This window comes from Petaurus breviceps, unplaced genomic scaffold (assembly GCF_028583685.1).
Source record: "Petaurus breviceps papuanus isolate PSGF00001 unplaced genomic scaffold, PetGlider_PUasm1.0 91133, whole genome shotgun sequence".
In the NCBI taxonomy this organism is placed as follows: domain Eukaryota; kingdom Metazoa; phylum Chordata; class Mammalia; order Diprotodontia; family Petauridae; genus Petaurus; species Petaurus breviceps.
In genome coordinates, this window is record NW_027187419.1 from 806,412 (window position 1) to 824,830 (window position 18,419).

Here is an 18,419-nt window from a genome sequence, read left to right on the forward strand (position 1 = left end):
TCCCTTTCATTTCACAGTGATGGTGCTAGAGTGCTAGAAAAGGGAGCAGAAGTTGCCTGAAATCATATAACAAATATTAACTTAATTCTTAACACTCTAAATAAATGCAAAACTTTTGTCCAATGACCAACAGATATGTATGCTACTGGACAAATTAAATTGGATACATATTAACATTCTTACTCTAAATGGAACTAGAAGACATAAAGATATTGTAACTAAATGGAAGAATTAAGCCTTTCTTGATTCTCCCAGCACTAGTACCTTCTTATCCCTTCTCACCATTACCGTGGATTATTTTAGTATAAAATTGGCATACACATGTAAATGCCTCCTCAATAGAATGAAAAAGGGACTGCTTCATTTTTACCTTTATTCATTTCTCCAGTATCTGGCATAGTGCCTGGCACACAGTAGGTGCTTAATAAATGCTTGTCAATTGATTGGGTGAAGAATGGCTCACAGGTTCTCCTAATGAGGTTAATAAAGGGATTGAAAAATCTGTTCCATTGAATACCCAAAAAAAAAACCAGAGACATTATTTCATAGAACACTTGATCATAGGATATCTTGCCCCAGCTCATGAACATTAGCAAACAGATAACTATAGCTTACATGCACCCTCTGTGGTAAAGGATGAAGAAATATGGAAATCTCATGAAAAATTTGACAACTTCCTTTGAAGTAACTGAACATTTAGCTTGATACTTAGGACCTTGAAAATTCAACTCCCCAAACCTTTTTGTATAATTCTTTCAAGGAGGCACTCAGGGAATACAGAGATAAAGCCCAATAACCTCTAACCTCAAGGAGTTGGCACTCTGGGGTGGGGGGTGTTCACATGCTCAGAGAAGTAGAATCAAGCGATGACATTATGTGCACAGAGAAACAGAAGGCCATTTGAGGAAGAAAGAGAGCCAACATCTTTGAGCCAAGACTTGAAGAAGGATAAGGATTCAGAAATGAAGAAATGAGGAGGGAACATGCATTCCAGGCCTAGGAGAAGAAGAGTGCCAGGAGGTAAGAGGCAACTAGGTGGCACTATGGATAGAGCATTGGGCCTGGAGTCAGGAAGACCTGAGTTTTAATCTTGCCTCAGGTGCTTACTAGCTGTATGACCCTAGATAAGTCATTAGCCTCTGTCTGCCTTGGCTTCCCCAACTATAAAATGAGGATCATAGTACCTACCTCACAGTGTTGTGTGGATCAAATGAGAATATTTGTAAAATACTTAGCACAGTGACTAGCATATAGTAGGTGACTAATAAATGTTGTTCCTTTCCCCTTTTCTTCCCTTGTGGAAGGGAGGTAGAAGGGTGAGTTTAAGAAATACCTAACAGTCCAATATGGCTAAAATATAGAATAGGTGAAGGTTAATAATATGAAAGAAGGCTGCAGAAATGGGTTGGGGGTCAGATTTGGGAGGGCTGACTTTAAATGCCAGGCTGAGTTTGAGGTTGTGCCTTTTAGCTTAGAGACAGTGGGAAGCTGCTGAGGAACAGAAAGGAGGAACCGAGTGGAAACAGGCAGAGAAGTAAAAGTGCCCGGGGAGGCCCACCCAGAGAGGTCCCAGGCCAGGACCCCCTTGGGCTTTGCAGCCCAAGCTCACTTGCTTGATATTTCTTAAATCATATATATATTCCAGCTCAGAGTTTAGAACGAGGATCAGGAGATGTGGGCTCATGTGATTCTCGGCAAGTTAGAATATCTTCCGCTCTCACTTAACTCATTTACAAAATGAGGTGGGAGAGGAAGAGGGTGCAACTTACAGGATTTGGAGCTGGAGGGGGCATGGGAGATCATCTTGGTCCTGAGAAATGGTTTGAATGCAATTGCTTTGACTGACAGATGAGAAAACTAAGACCCACAGAGCTTAAGGGATTCCCCTAAGATAGCATGGGTAGTTCATAGCAAAGCTAGCATTTGAACCCAAGTCCAGGCAGCTCAGTGACACAGAAGACAGAGTGTGGAGCTTGGAGTCAGGAAGACTCATCTTCTTCAGTTCAAATCTGGCCTCATACACTTACTAACTGTGTGGCCCTGGACAAGTCACTTAATCCTGTGTGCCTCAGTTTCCTCATCTGTAAAATGAGCAGGAGAAGGAAATGGCAAACCAGTTCAGTATCTTTGTCAAGAAAAGCCCAAATGGGGTCATGAAGAGTCAGACATGACTGAAAACTGACTGGACAACAACTTCTGACTCCAAACCCAGGATTCTATCCACTATAGCATGATGTGCTTGGTTCTTATGGCTAACCTCCCTTCCAGTTCTAAGGTTTTTTGAGATTTAAGGATATATTCAAAAGGTGTAATGTAAAGAAGAAAGCCCCTTTAAACTCAAACTAGTAAAGGTAGACAGAAGGGTCCCAGGCTCAGAATATTATAGCTGGAGGGGCCCATAAAGATAATTTAGTCCAAATCCTTTCTTTTAAAGATGAGGGAATTGAGGGCCAGATAGGGGAAATTACTTGCCAAAAGATCCACAGAACCAGGACTAGAGCCCAAGTTTGTTGACTCCTTAGTCAATACCCTCTCCACTAAGTTAAGAAAGGAGAGGGCCCTCTTTATTTTGCCATCCTCTGGCTTTTCTTCAAATTTCTCAAGACATTTGGGTCTTAGATTTGGACAATCAGTCTAACCCCATCCCCTATAGGGGGTACCAACTTCCCTTTCCTTGGGAAATATGAAATGGATTAGAAGTCCCAGCCCTCTCCACACTCACACACACACACACACACACACACACACACACATACACACACACACACACAGACACACCCCATTCCCACTCCCCAAATGAAAATAGTCCATGTGACATACATGACACCATAAATGTTTCTCATCTGGCTTTATTTTGAGGGCAGTGCTTGGCTGGGGGTCAGATGCTTTTCCTAAGCCATAGTGGAAGAGTTCAGGAAGCCCTGGAGATAAGAGGATCCAGGGTGCAGGAAGATGGACAGATGGATACACAGAATGGTGGAGTTGAGTCTTCAAGGCGTATCTCTTCAAGAAGTTTCTACTACTGCCTCATCAGCTTTGTCCCATAGGCCAGACAACTTGTCTGTCCAAGTGCTCCAGTATCCATGCAGGGAACTAAAGCTGTCAGTCACCCAGTCCCTAAGGGGTTAAACAGAAAGAGGAAAACCTTGGGGATGGGACCAAATGGTAGGGGAAATCCACCTTGGGACTGAGCACCTTACCCTCTTTCCCTATCCTTCTTTCAAATCTATCATATTTCAACAGTCTCCCCACAGATCCATTTCTGTCATGGTTAGAAACATCTGGAAGGAGGGTAAATGATGATAAGATGTCTTGTACTATTCCACTGGTCTTCCTGTGATTGATTGCTTTAGCATTACCCCTAAAACAGAAACTTGGACTTCTAGGCCCTAGGAAGAAGACTGGGGACTGGGAGTGAAAAGCAGATTAGTCTAGTTGTTGGGCAGAGCAGGGGAAGGGGGCTGGAAGGTCCTGAGAAACTGCCAGACCCCACAAAAGACCCTAGAAGAGAAGAAGCTAAGGGCTTAGGGGTGGGAAGGGGAGGCGCTCAGGGAAGTGGGGATTGCAGCTCAAAAAGGAGATGAGTCAAGTTCATCTACCGAAGCAGGGGCAGAGGAAAATTGGGGAGAAAGGAAGAGAGTTTTTGCTTAACTGGTCATTCATTTAACCAGTTAACTGACTTAATCTCTCTGAGTCTCAGTATCCTCATTTATAAAATGAGCGGATGGACCTCTAAGGTGCTTTCCAGCTCTCCCATTCTTTGCTAGATGCCATTCTATGTAATGGGAGGTTGGGGGAAGCAATAAAGGTGTGTAGGGAGTTTAAAGTCAACAGCTGAAGCATTTTTATTCTTAGGTCTGTGGCTCAGAAGTAGTGAAAATGGGGAAAGTTTCCTGGGGGCCCCTAGAAAGTAGAAAACAGCAGCAGTAGAAGAGAGACTGGAAGGTGGTAGATGGGGACATAAGGAGACCAGGAAAAGGGAGGACACATTTAGAAAAAGAGGTGAGGACAGAGAGAAGGAGGGGGAGAATGGACTTTCCCACCCTACTAGCACCAGTATTTAAGGGTATGAAACCCTCCAAAATTATTGCCATGATCTAGGTTCTTGTTTTCTAATGACCTAGATTGTTGTCCAAGCTTCTGAGAAGGGAGGAAAGCCAGAGAAAGGGAGGCAGAAAGGGGAGGCAGATAGGGAGAAAAGAAAGAATTAGGGAAAATTTTGATATGAGGGAGAAGAGAAAGAGGGAGAAAGGAGATTACGATAATGAGGGACAGTGGTAAAGGAAAGAGAGGGACAAGCAGGAAAAGCAAAAAGAATGGGGAGCAGTGGGAATAAAAGAGGGAAAGAAGGAGACAGATGAGAAAGAGTGATAGAGATGAAAGATTGGGGTCAGAGGACACAGAAAGGGGAAGAGAGGCAGGTGTGGAGGAGAAGGAAAGAGACAGAAGTGAAAAAAGGGGAAGAGAAAGAAGAGGTGGGGAGAAAAGGGGAAAAGAATGGCAAGGGAGAAAAGAAGGCCAGAAGCTGGCATCTGGTGAGAGGTGAGGAAGGCCTGGCATACTTGGCCTGCTTGGCCACTTGAGATTCCTGCACAGTGGTCAGGGCGTCCTGGGCTTGTCGGGCTGCCTGCTGCACATAGTCTTGGACCCGATTCAGGATTGTTTCCTCGTCCTGGGCATCTGCATGGAAGGAAATGGGGGAGGGGAGATGGCATGAGTCCAGGCTATGGGGGAGAAAGTAGCCTTCTCTTGGGCTGGGAAACTCTTAGGAGGTATAGAAGAAGGATACTGAGAATCATCTCGGATTTTTCTCTTATTACTCTCTGGCTCTCTCATGGTGCCCCACATCAGAATAAGGTAGGGAGGACCATAAGGATAGTGCTGACTGGAACTAGGGAGTAAGAGACACAGGCAAGAGGCCCCTCCTTGGGGGGAGGGGGTGTCTTCCCTAAATAAACCTGATCCTCAGAGCCATACCTAGGGGTGCTAGCACTTGGAATTTGTAGGGCATAGACAATCCCCTAGGAACAACAGAGTTTAGTAGGTACTTAGTGAGAATAATCCATCAAAATGCTAAGGTTGTCTTCATCTCCTCCCCAGGCTTTCCCTGTCCCCACTCCAGCGGTGGTCTTTCACTGGTATCCCAGAACTCCTACCTCCCACCCCCCATGACAGAGAAGTGTCTCGTTCCTCCTCAAACACCTGTCCTTCCATTGTGGTACTTGCCTTGGCTGCAAATATTCCCATGGTATAGCCTCATCTACGTTGAAATGAGTTGCGATAGGATCAGGTAGGAAGAGGTGATGCCTAAGGCTCCCTTTCTTCCTTCCTCCCTATATGTTTTCCAGAATCCCATCCCCATGTCCAACCCCCACCCTGTGCCAGAGGGTCTTACAAGCAAAGACCAGCAGGGTCAGGAACACAACAGCGAAGAAAACTCGGCGCTGCATGGCCACACTGCGTCTGAGAGAAAATGACTCAGATGAATAGAGGCCCCTAGTTCCCTGTAATGCTCCCTATTCTGTCCCAGCCAAGCCCTGTTCTCTGGAGAGTCTGAAGCAGGATCAAAAACCGGAAAGTACCGAGGAGAACAGGACCCAGGCACCTGACTCCTGCTAGGCCAACTCCCCAGGTGGATGGGGTTCCAGGACTATGATAGTCTGCTACTAAAGATATACACTTGTTCTGACATTCTAAGGGTTGGGGACACTTAGCAGAGTCTAGAAGAGGAAACAGAGAGGCTTAAGGTCCCATGCTGTGCTCTTTCTATGAGCATTCCCTTCCCTCCCCACCCCATTCCCTCAAAGAGACTCAGAGCTCAAGATTTATAAGTATAGGTCCTGCTCTTCAAACATTGGATGAATTTTTCCTCATCTCCCCTGCCCACCCCTCTCCATCCCTGGGAGCTTCACCTGGAAAGCTGCTTCCTAGGATGTGCTGATTGGGATGGGAAGAAACAGTGTGGCCTGTTTTATATTGTCCCCTGGGCAGCGGGCACTGGAGGCGAAGGCAGCTGAGCAAAGGTCACCTGCTGACCTATCCAGATAGGGTTAGAACAGAGAGCCAGGCAGCCAGGTCTGGGTGGAAGTTAGGAAATCCCAAGTGAAAGACAGAAGTTATCTGTCCTCCTCTCATCTCTTTAGCTCCTCGTTGGCTGGGCTCAGAGCCAGGGTCATGGATGGAGCCTTTTAAGACTCCACTCCCATGCCCCATGGCAACCTGGTTCTCTTAAGGATGAGGGAGGAGAATACCATCCCTTCTGGGCAGGAGGTAGGGTCAAGTTTCTGCCCAAACTTGCTGGTGAGAGAGGGAGAGAGTGGTTTGGGATATCTCCCAAATATTGTTCCTAGAATTCCCATCTTCAAGGGGAGCAAAGGTGGTGGGGGAACTTCCTTCAGTGACTGCTTTGGGATAGAGAGAATGGGTACCAATGGCTTTCTAGGGAACACTGGACTATCTCTGAACCTCTAAGTTTGGAAGAGTAGGAGCTCCTCCTTCCCTTCCTTTTCCTTCCATCTCACAAGACTGGGACAGAAGGAGACGAGTGAGTCCAGAGAGAAAATATCAGGGGAGACAAGAGTTCTGACCTCAGGTCCTGCTCCATCAGGACTGTAGCCTAGTATCCCTATGATTGTGGAGGGGCAGAGATCTAGGAACTCCATACATTCTCTTTTCCACCTCCCACCCCATGCCCTCAGCATCCCTTACCCAGACTCCTTTACTAGCTGAACCCAAGTGAGATGGAGGTGAGGGGTGGAGCAGGCCAGTCTGAGAGATAACCCAAGTCCTTTGTTACTGCCCATGTGTTCCCCCTTCCTCTTTGCTACCACAAACAGTCGATCCTCCTCACCTTGCCCTCTGGACTGAGTGATAAGGTGTTCCCCAGCAGGAATCCAACTCGTGGCAAAGGAAAATCCCAGCCAAGCTGGAATTCAGGATTCCAGATTCCTGCCCATTATTCTTCAGGGGACTAAAGAATCTGGGGCCCATCTCCTCCCCTCTGTGCCTCAGTTATCTCACTCCTAGATGAAGAGACTTTTAAAAGGTGGAAATGGAAAAAAAAAAACCTCAGAAAATAGCAGGTTTGCTTGACAGAAGTCTGAGGGCAATGACATAAATCTATGAAGGTCATCGATTGCTAAGATGACAATAGCTACTACCTCCCCAGAGTGGAAGTGCAAGGCCTCACAAGAGGCCAGCAGAGTCCTAGAGAAGGCCTGCCCTAACTAGAATGAATAATCTGAAGGGTGAGAGGAGTTTCCTGAGGAGGTCACAAGTGATTTGCCCAAAGCCTGCTGTACACAAGAGCAGAGAAAACAACTACCTACATAGAATGATTTTGGGGGCGAGGGGTTGGAGTTTCCCTTGCCCTTAAAAATAAGCAGCTGCCTCAACTCAACAATTTAGAACTCCATTCCTTTAGATGGAGATTTTCCCTCTGCTAAAAACACAAATCCTCTAAGGAGGAATAACTTTTTAAGTGGCAGGTAGTATTGCCTAGTGGAAGGAACAACTGATGGTGGGTCAGGCAACCTCTGTGACACTGGGCAAGTCACTTGAGCTCTGTTGGCCTTAACTTCCTCTTTTGAAGAGACTAGACTATCTGGCCTCCCAAGTCCTTACAGATCTAGATCTGTGAGCCAAAAGTATCATTGCTTACTTATTCCTTGGTGTAAATGGGTCTATCTAATCCTTTCATGAGAGAAAGTTTGGAAGAGGGCAGAAGAAAGGATAAAAAGTCACTGGGGAGCTTTGGGGGTTATAAAGGAAGTCCTTGCTGAGTAGCAAGAAGAAGGATGAAAAATAAATCATTTGGGAGTACTGAAAACAGATGCCGACTTCACAATGTTAAAGCCTTCGAGATGACTTGAAACCTCAGTTGAAAATCCCACTTTCTCTTAAGAGGCCCCTTTCTTAGTCCCCCTAATGCTAGCCTTCCCTTTGAGATGGGCTGCTCCTCAGCCTTTGGCATCCACCTTTCACCAGCTCTCATCTATGGTTCCAAGAAGCTGGGGCATATGCAGTGACCACACCTGGGGGTATAACCATCTTACCAGATGGGCTAACCCAGGGAGGCCTCAAACCTATGTTATTAAAGGGGAATCTAATCCAAGCATGTGAAGAATACCCCCCAGTGGAATGAGCAGATGAGAACAATTTGTTCCATGGGCCACAAAGGCAGATGAAGCAGGAGCCATAGAGTGCATGAGCTTGGCCAGACATTGGAGACACCAAGGTCATGTACTACATCCTGAGGCACTGCTAATCATCTTGACTTTATCTTGCCACTGGACTTTGATAACTCTGACAAAGAGAGTAAGACTGATGACTTTGTATAATTCTTGTCTTACTTAAATCCAATTCATGTATGAGTCAAGATATCACCCCCATGATGTCACTGGCTCTCTTCAGAAACAAAGGGTGAACAGCTGCCCATTTGTACTGCCTGTACATAGGTATTTACATGTCTTCTCCTTTAGAATCTGCGCTCCTTGAAAATGAGGACTGCATTTGCTTTTTTTGTATTCCCCGCACTTAGCATAGCACCTGGCACATTTAAGAAATGCTTGTTGACTGATTGGCTGAAAGGAGGGTCAATAATGGCCTGATTGCCAGGACACTAGAGTCTATTGACCTGACCTTTAGAAGAGTGTGAATGCCCTCTCTCACCACAATCAGAAACTCAGAAAGACACAAGAAAGGAGAAGCCACCCAAAGCTACAGCCCCATGAGTTTAGCAACCCAAAGCACTTTTTGATCTCTGGTCTCATTTCTCTTCCCAAAAGAGTGGGAAGTCAGAGAGGAAACTGGATCCTTCTCCCAATGTTATAGAGAAGGGGAAATGGAGAGGTTAGCTCATTTGTCCAAGGTCGTGGTAAATGGGAACTTGAAAACCCCTAAACCAACAGTCAGTCTACTTGCCAATGTGTTCTCAGGCAGCAAATCCATCCTTATAAGGGAAGGAGAAAAAAGCATTTATGTAACGCCTACTAAATTCCGGGCACTGTGCTGAGTGATTTTACAAATATCCTCTCATTTAATCCTCCTAACACTCCTGGAGGATAGGTGCTATTATTATCCTCAGTTTTACAGTTTTTTTCAGTAGAGATAACTGAGGAAAACAGAAGTGTCAAAGACTGGATTTGAACTCAGGTGTTCCTGACCCTAGGCCCAGCACTCTGTCTGCTGTGCCAATAGCTTCCTCTCTTATATAACAATTTATAGTTACAACAATATATATCTTTTCTAAAAAAAAACTTTTTTCATGGGGTGGCCAGGTAGAACAGCAATTAAGAGTACCGGCTCCAGTGTTGGGATGACCTGGGGATCAAATCCGGGCTCAGACACTTAGCACCCACCCAGAAACACCTGGCTGTTGTAACCTTGAGCAAGTTACTTAACCCCAATTGCTTAAAAAAAACCAACCTTTTTTCATCATCTTTTGTCTTTATTTACTAATATCTCTCCTCTTCCCTGTCTCTTGTAACAAAGAAAAAAGAAAACATTTTATCAAAGTCAACCAATACAAAGGAAGCTGCCAGTAGATACAATGAATAACTCACATTTCAATAACACCTTAAATTTTACAGTGTGCTTTCCTCATGAGAACCCTATGAAGTAGGTGGTATAAGAATTGTTGTTTCTATTGGGAATATGAGGAAATGTAGTCTTACAGAGGTGAAATGATTTGTCCATGACCACATAGCCAGGTAGGTATCAGACCCAGGTCTCCAGACTCCAGGGCTAGTGCTCTCTCAATATACCAGTGAAATGTTGTAGGGAGATCTAGGTGTTCAAATGGATAGAGTGCTATACTTTGGGATCAGGTATATCTGAGTTCAAATCCTGCCTTAAACACATTGCTGGCTGTGGAACCCTGGTCAAGTTTCTCAATCTCCATTTCCCCATCTGTAAAGCAGAGATAATAAGTACCTACCTCTCAGGGTCATTGTATCAAATAAGATATTTGTGAGCACATTGCAAACCTTAGAATGCTGTATAAATGTTATTTATTCTCATCATTATTATTATTATTAGTTGTGAGACCAAATACAAGGCAAACTCCCAACCTCAGTTGGGGGTGATTAAGAGCAGATTCCACACAAGGTTATTGCATGGTTGATTGAATCAAATAATATAGGACAATAATTTTGCAAACCTTAAAGGGCCATATAAATATTAGCAATTATTACCAATAATATCACCAAAACCCTCATGGTTGTTGTGGAACATTTTTCAAAGGATTTTCATACTTATTAGGATCCCAGAGGCTCCGAATTGGAAAAGAGATCAGAAATCAGCTCTTCTAGGGTGTACCTGAACAGGAATCCCCTGGACAATATGCTGACAGGTGGCCAGCCAGAATTGGGAGGGTTCAATTCCAGTGGTTGGGCAATGGGACTATGGGGCAGCTGGGCTCAGGGTGAGGAAGGAGGTCTGTAGTCAGAGACTATTGTGATGTACAAACAAAAAGCATCATTTGACCCTATTTCTAAAGCGTCTGTCAAACTTCAGCTTGAGGACCTCCAGGAAAGATGATCCTACTCCCTCCCATTCCACTATCAGAGCTCTCGTGGTTCGGAAGTTCTTCCTGATACCAAACCTAACTAAACTTGCCTGTTTGCCACTTCCACTCACTGCTCCTACTTCTTCCTTGGTAGAACAGGCCTAACCTCTCTTTCAAGTAACAGCTCTTTAAATACTTCCATCTTGTCCTGCCCAACTCTGTTCTTTTCCTGTAACCTTCACAACAAGCATGTCAGTCCCTAAGCTCTCCAGGAATTGGGTGGAAAGCATTCCTTGATGTTCGCTTTTGGTCCATCCCTTCCTATTTCCCACCCACCAGAAATGTCTCTGATATTTGTTGTTATGCAATCATGTCCTGCCCTTCACGATTCCATTTGGGATTTTCTTGACAAAGATACTGGAGTGGTTTGCCATTGCCTTCTCCAGCTCATTTTTACAAATGAGGGAACAGAGTTAAACAGGGTTAAGTGACTTGCCCTGGGTCACACAGCTAAGAAGTATATAAGGCCACATTTGAACTCAAGTCTTCCTAACTTCAGGCCCCACATTCTATCCACTGTGCCACCTAGCTGCTCTTAGTGTTTAGTAGATGGGAAAATCACTAAAGGCTTACACCAAGGTAGAGAATTCCTACTCAGATACAAGTTAGTCTAGGTGACCTTTGAAATCCATTCTAGCCCTCAGATTCTATACTCTGCACTTTATTCCTCCCCTTCCCTCACTTTCCCTCTCCCCTTCACAAGTATGGACACCAACAGCAAAAAGCCTTCTTTGTATTTTTTTAAGTAATCTGGAATATTTTTATTGTGGATTTTTCTGTTTTCCCAGATTATAGTACAAAATAACTCAAATCTAGATGCAACTTACAAAAGTTATAAAAATTAAGAATTAAGATTATAACAATGTCCTCGGTCTGGTCATCCTAACCCTCCTTGAATCTGAGACTCTATCAAGATAGATTGTGATTTAATTTCCAAAAGAAGTCAGAACTGGCAATTGGATAGAGGATGGTCTTTACATAATCCAGCATGAGAGCAGGCAGTTACTTATTGAACACTTATTATGAGCCAGACACTGTGTTAAATGCTGGGGATACAAATACTAGTCCGAAAAGTGACAGTTCTTGTCCTCTAGTAGCTTACCATCTAATGGGGAAAGACATATGTAAAAAGGAACTGAAAAAAGTGAATAGAATATTCAATAGAATAGGATTATAGGATACTTTGGGAGGAGGAGAAATGGGGTCAAAGTCCCAAAAGTCAAGAAGCCCAACTGGGAGGAGAATGAAGTGTGGCTGGCCTGGGCCCATTGTCAAAATGGAGGCCCTGGAAGAAGCTTACCAATGGGAGGAGGAGGCTGGCAGGGCAAAGGAATGTTCCAGGGTGAGAAGATGGAAGGCACTGAAGGTAGTTCCCAGGTAAAAAGGCAGCTGACTTATGGTGTCAAAGTCCAGAGAGTCATGATTTTCTTAATTTATCCTGAACCAAAGAGGCTACTCTTTTGTGTTCCTTTTGTTTACCATCGACTTTCCAACAGAAAACAGATCTCCTCCCCCAAGAGTATGTCAACATTAACATTACCATTGTTCTGCTTGGTAAATCAAATACCCTAAACTTAAACTTTGTACCTTTGTTTCATGTTGCTGCATGAATTTATCTTTTGTTTTGTGATTACTGTGAAACATTGCTAACGTCAGAAGTTTGTCTGAATTAGCAGAAGTGCTGTAAACCAGAACGTCTTTGCAAGCAGAAAGTTGGTATGTTAGTACATTGTGTCTCTGACAGATTTGGCTAACACAGAAGATGAAGTGTTTTTATTTCACATAGGATCCAGGGCAGTGATTCAGAGAGGCAGCTAGTAGTGAGAAGTTACCTCTACCAGATGGTATTATCCTCTCTCCACAGAACAGCTGGGCTTCTGCCTCTCCTCTCTTCTATACTCCCAAGATTGGTCTAGAAGGGAAAGAGGCTGTTTAAACTTGGAAAGAGGAGTAAGTGCCAGCCCTGTGTCAATTTGATTGGGGAGTTGAGGAGCATCATAGAATCCAGAATCTCTTTTTATCTCCCTGCCCCTTTAGGCAGAACAGCCCAGGCCAACCAGAGGAATCTCTCTTGTTCTTTCTCATTTCTAGGGAAGGAGGTATCAATGACCTCAACTGCCTGTGTGACTGGGCAAGGTGCCTAATTTTTTTATTTCTCAGAATCTTCCCCTGTAACTGAGGATGGGGGAAGCATAATGGTTGTTCTCTCACACTAGGACTCTTGATCAAAGAAATCACGGATGGCAAAGCCCTTTTAGATGCATAAATCCAAAGGGCTGTGGCTTTGAGTGGTTGTATAGTTTAACCACTTCCCTTAATGGACATTCTGAAATATGGATATGCTTTTTTGTGTCTCTAGAAAACTGTGTATGTGTGAACTGTGTAGATGTGAGTCTGTCCTCCACTGGGGCTATTTTCCCAACTCTACCTTTTCCTTTCCCCTCTACCTCAGTCCCAGGATCACCTGAACTAGGGACAACCATGAAGAAAAGCTAAACAGAAATTTTCAATTCAATTTAATGAGCGTTTATTAAGCAACTACTACATATGTAAGGTACTATGCTGGGTTCATGGCTATGAACATGAAAAAGACATTGTTCTTACCCTCAAGGAACTTACATTCTAGTAAAGGGATAAGACATGTATCCAAATAACTATAATATAGGTTAACCCATGGTAAGTATATAAGAGAAATCAGAGTAATATGAAAGATGATTTATATTTGGAGAAAATCAGGAAAGATTTCATGGAAATAGTAGCACCTGACCTGGGCCTTGAAGGATGGAAAGGATTTATGTAAGCACAGCTGAAAGTGGTATCCATTTCAGGCACGGCAGAATGCTGTTCTGGTGGTAGGAACATGTACTAGGCTAGTCTCAAGGGAACTTATGAAGGCAGGTAGTATGTCTGCTTTTTACAATAAGAAGTTTGTAGGGCATGGAAAGCTAGTGAAAATTTCTGAGGCAGGGTGCAATGTAATCACTTAGAGCTGTGTATTAGGAAGACGCCCTTGGTAGTGCTACAAAGGATACTTGAAAAAAAATTATATATATATATATTTTTTCAAATCAGTAAAAATCTGCCTTCTCTCCCCCCTAATTGAGAATGAATGAAAACAGAATCCCTTTTTTACAAACATGTATTGTCAAGCAAAATAAATTTCTTGCATTAGCCATGTCCAAAAATATACATACACACGCATTTATATATGTATTATTCTGCATTCTGAGTCCTTGCAATGGGTGCTTTGAAAGAGGAAGATCCCGGAGTCAGGAAGACCAAAAGGAATTTTATTTTGCTTCTTATCTGCCAGTAGCAGGGCTCCAGCTAGCCCAAGCTGACTGGAGGCAGTATTGTATAGTGTCTAGAACTCTGGACTCAGATTCAGGAAGAGTTCAAATTTGAACTCAGATATTCATTAGCTGTGTCACCCTGGGCAAATCACCTAAACTTTCTCAGCCTCAATTTCTCATCGATAGCAGTGGCCTCTCAGGGTTGCTATGAGAACCAAAAGAGGTAATACATGTTAAGCAATTTGTTAATTTTAATGTGTTGTAGAGATGTTACCTATTGTTATCATTAACTTCCACAGGAGGGAAGGGTATCCATCAGAGATGCATAATACTTCCAAGAAAGTGTCCTCTGCCTTCACACCCCACCCACCCCCTTCTCACTCTAAGTCTAAGGTGTACATGTGTGCTCTGAAGCACGCAGAGATACATACCCATATTCAGAGACAAGAACATAAGTATATAAGCACACAACTGACCCTCCACAGACATAGACCATACCCATACCCCTTTGCAATTCCAAATTTCCAATAAATACAACATACATGCATTTATACATCTCCCATAGACAAGAATATGTACATAGAGACATATATAAGGCAGATACAAAGATCCAGATAGATATAGACCCACAAACACATCCATACTGTCATCTACAGGTCATTATCTACTGTTCGTTTGAGTAAATCCAAGGGGCCAAAATACATCTAAAGTACGTACCTATTATGATTTTCCTTACTGCCCCCGCCTCCCCTGGACTGCCTGATTCTCAAGCCCAGGGCTTTGAATATAACACACACACACACACACACACACATACACACACACACACACATCAATTTGGAGGCAAGTCAGTAGGGAGTCTAGGATCCTCTTATGCTCTCTGAGAAGCCTGGTACCAGGTGCATCAGGTGAGCTTAGAAGGGGCTTCTGCCCTTGTTGCCAGTGCCACCCACCCACTTCCCTTGAAAATTATAACAATCGGTAGCATTTATATAGTATATTATTATATAGAGTGGATGGAGAAGAGTTAGAGACTCAGAGCCTCAGGAGAGAGATAATTAGAGCCTCACCCATATGTAGTATTATTCATCATATTATCTCATTTGATCCTTGAAAAAAAGCATGTAAGGTCAGTGCTCTTATTATTCCCATTTTATAGTCGAGGAAACTGAGGCAGACAGAGGTTAAGTGATTTGCCCAGGGTCACACAGATACTAAATGACTGAGGCAAGATTAGAACTCATATATTCCTGACTAAGTCTAACACTTTATCCATTTTTGCCAATTTGATGTCTGAATAAATTCCCTCATTTAACACATAAGGAAACTGAGGCCCAAAGAAGTTATTTGCCCAAGGTCACATAGATACTAAGCATCAGAGGTAAGATTAGAGCTTAGGTCATCCGACTCCAAACCACCATCCCATGAATAGCCAACATCCCTTCAGTGAAGTCTAGGAGGCCAGAATCACAGAAGCTCAAAGAAGAGACTTCAGAAGTCATCTAGTCTAACCTGTTCCTTAACCACACACCTGACAAGTGTACATCTCCAAGTCAGGGTTAGCCCCTGGCTCACCTTCCTGAGCCTGCAATGGGAGGAGCAAGGTGGGTGGTTTCTGAGACCTCCCCACCATGCTTGGTTCACAGAGCCAGGAAACTCACTTCCTTGGCCCTGGGTACCTGTTTTGAGGGTCAGTGGAGCATGAGAAGTAAAGTCTTTTTCTTTTCTTAAAGAAAAGACTGTGCTGCCTCACTGCTTCCCTAATTTCTGGCCGCTGATGCTGAACTGTCTTTTTTTACATGGGCCACACATGGATACACATGGAGAAAAGCTCCTATGTTCCCTACTGAGAGGGGCTTTAGGATGGGATATGAGAAGCAGTGTGGAGAAGTGGATGGAGAGCCGAATTGGGAAGAGGGCAGGAAGAATATTTACCAACTGTGTGACTCTTAATCTGGCAGGTTAGGAGAAGGAGAAATACCTCCTAATCAAGATATTTCCCCATATACAGAGAAACAGCCTGGCAGAGCATCACCCCCACCTCCTGCTTTGGTCTTGGTCAGTCTAAGAGATGGGCTAATGTGTTTAAAATGAACCTTTTAAATTACCTCCCCATCTCACAACACTTGCTGGTGCCAGTCAAGTACCCTCTCCTTCTGTGTCCACTTTAATGAGAAGGTCCTTGTGTCTCTATTCTTTCCCTACCTCTTCAAGTCAAACTTCTAGCTGGGGCCAAGACCCAGATTTTCTGGATGTTAATCCTGGAGACTGACATCTGAACTAGTAGTTTATGATCTCCACCTAATTCTAAAAGTTGAGGAAATAGGCTAAAGGTGAGAGGTCTAGGGTTGAAGGTGGGATTGGTGACAGAGTGGAGTCTCTCTTTTTCTATACGCAGGAGTGAGGGAACGGACTCTGTCCTTGACACGCTTGGCCAGGGCTTAAGACTACATATGGGTGGGGCTCTAATTATCTCTCTCCTTAGAATTTAGGGGCTTCCTGAGGCTCTAAGTCTCTAACTCTTCTCCATCCACTCTATTCCTTCTATTTTTCCACCCTGGGTCTTTGGGAGGATAAGAGCTTATCCAGACCCCCTCTCCAAACCACAGGATTGATAAATTCCACATTGTGGGGTCACCAAAGTTCAAGCAGTTTCCCAGGAATGTTTCACCTTCCAGTGTGGAGTTATCAGACAGGGGAAGGGATCCTGGAGTCAGGTTAAAAAAACACTAGCTAGCTTAGAGCTGGGGCCAGATTGGAAGGCAGAACAGGTGAGCCTTTCCTCTTTCCCTCTGCTATATAGTGTCCTCTCTGGTTCTGATTGTCCTCTACCCTAGAACTTTGGCTGGTGGAATATTCCACTGGAGGTGGAGGAACTCAGGCACCATGGAGCTTGGCAAGAATGGAGGATGTGGGAGGGGAGAGGCCTTAGGGGTAGGAAGAGACCAAGGTGGAACTCACTCATTCTTTACCTCTCATAGGATAAAGTGCTGTGGGGCTTAGCCCAGACTCAGCACAGAGGCCAAGATGTTTCTCAAGGCTATGATGCTCTCTGGCCTTTGTGGCTAACACCAGTAAGTGAATGTAGACCCAAACGGGACCATAGACTCTGGGCTGAGCTTGGAATGGAGAGGAAGGACTGCTAAGGTGACAGGAAGTTTGGGAATTTGTTATCCCCTTTTAATTCTGATGGGGCTGGTATGGTTGCCAGGAATGTTGGAAGGGGGTTTTGGGTGGGGAGAGGTTAAGAGACAGGGTATAAGTACTTCTGTTCCACTTGCATGTTAACCTGAGCTATAGTTTCAATAGCAGGATCATTTGCATTGGGTATACATGTAATTTACATGCTATTCATTGATTTCATGTTAAGACTAAGGAAATACCTCTGACCCCCAGCTTTTTCCCTGTCCAGGCTAATATCTCGCCCCAATCCCCTACACTCCCTTCCTACATCAGAATGGACAAAGCCCCGCCCAGAAAAACAATTGGTTGAGTCGACCTCCATTAAATCTAGCCTGGGCCATGTAACTGGTGCAAGGGGGGCAGCCTCTTTCTGAACCTTGGTGCTTAGCTTCTGTCCTTCTTCCTCTCTAGGTGTCCAGGCTGAGATGCAGTCTGACCAAGTATGCAAACTAGTGTGGGACTACTTCAACAAGCTGAGCACCGATGCCAAGGATTCTGTGGAACAGCTTCAGAAGAAGTCTGAGTTCAACCAGCAGCTCAAGTATGAGGGTGTGGCCTATAGGGAGGGAATGTGATGGGGCAGGAAGAGGCTGGGGCCCTGGGCACAAGAAGCTATCCCAGGAGGCTGGTTTGGTCATTTAGAAGGTCCTAAAGCTGGACTGGAGGAGGGTTTGAATCACTTTATTGAGAGTGGATTCCTAGCTGTGTTTTTAGAGGGCAGTTAGCGAATCACAAGAGCATAGATTCACAACTGGATATTTGGGGACACTTCTGACCTTTAAAGCTTAAAGAAGGCAACTACCATACTTAAAGCAATTCCAATCTGGTAGGACTTGCTAGAGTTTGTGCTCTGCTGGCAAAGACTGGAAGAACCCAGGGGTCACCTTAGATCATGTGATAGTAATGGCAATTAAAGATTCCCCTGTATTGGCTTGGTTTTCAAACTGATTGTGTTAAAACCCAGAGCTTGTTAATCCCACCTGTGGGATGGACTTGTTGATGTGAAAAGAAAGTCCTGAACTGGGAGGAGCTGGTGACATAGATTTGGAGAGACAAGAGAGAGGCAGAAGAACTTTTTGGAAGCAGCACCTCATGGAGGCAGAGAGAGAGACTGAATGGATTGCTGGGGCCACTTTGAATTGCCCTGGACTTTTGAGACCTGCCCCTGAGCTGCCAAGGACTGAGGAGACATGGCTGTTTTGCTGGTACTTTGTCTGTCTGTTTTGATGTTGTTTTGCCGGATTTGTCCACTGGTGAAAGACTGTCCTGTTGAAGAAGTCCTGGAACCTGGCTTTTGGTTAAGAAGCCCTGAGACTGTCCTGCAGACAGAGAGTGAATACTGTCCACTGGTGAAGGACAGTGCTGTTGTTGCAGGG

General features: G+C 44.3%; 2 protein-coding genes across 2 annotated transcripts in view; one reads left to right on the top strand and one right to left on the bottom strand.

The window, feature by feature from the left end:
- Positions 1-2,844: 2,844 nt before the first annotated feature.
- APOC3 (apolipoprotein C3) lies at positions 2,845-5,482 on the bottom strand. The gene is made up of 3 exons (XM_069080162.1): positions 5,396-5,482; positions 4,563-4,680; positions 2,845-3,117 (listed from the first exon to the last, which is right to left on the bottom strand). Exons 1-3 carry the CDS (start codon positions 5,448-5,450, stop codon positions 3,006-3,008), a joined length of 285 nt encoding a protein of 94 aa, XP_068936263.1. The 5' UTR covers positions 5,451-5,482; the 3' UTR covers positions 2,845-3,005.
- Positions 5,483-16,887: 11,405 nt separating this feature from the next.
- Positions 16,888-18,419, top strand: part of APOA4 (apolipoprotein A4) — a 3,754-nt gene continuing 2,222 nt past the window's right edge. The window contains 3 exon segments of the mRNA XM_069079764.1: positions 16,888-16,907; positions 16,909-16,934; positions 17,455-17,584. Of these exon segments, the coding sequence (XP_068935865.1) occupies positions 16,888-16,907; positions 16,909-16,934; positions 17,455-17,584 (176 nt within the window).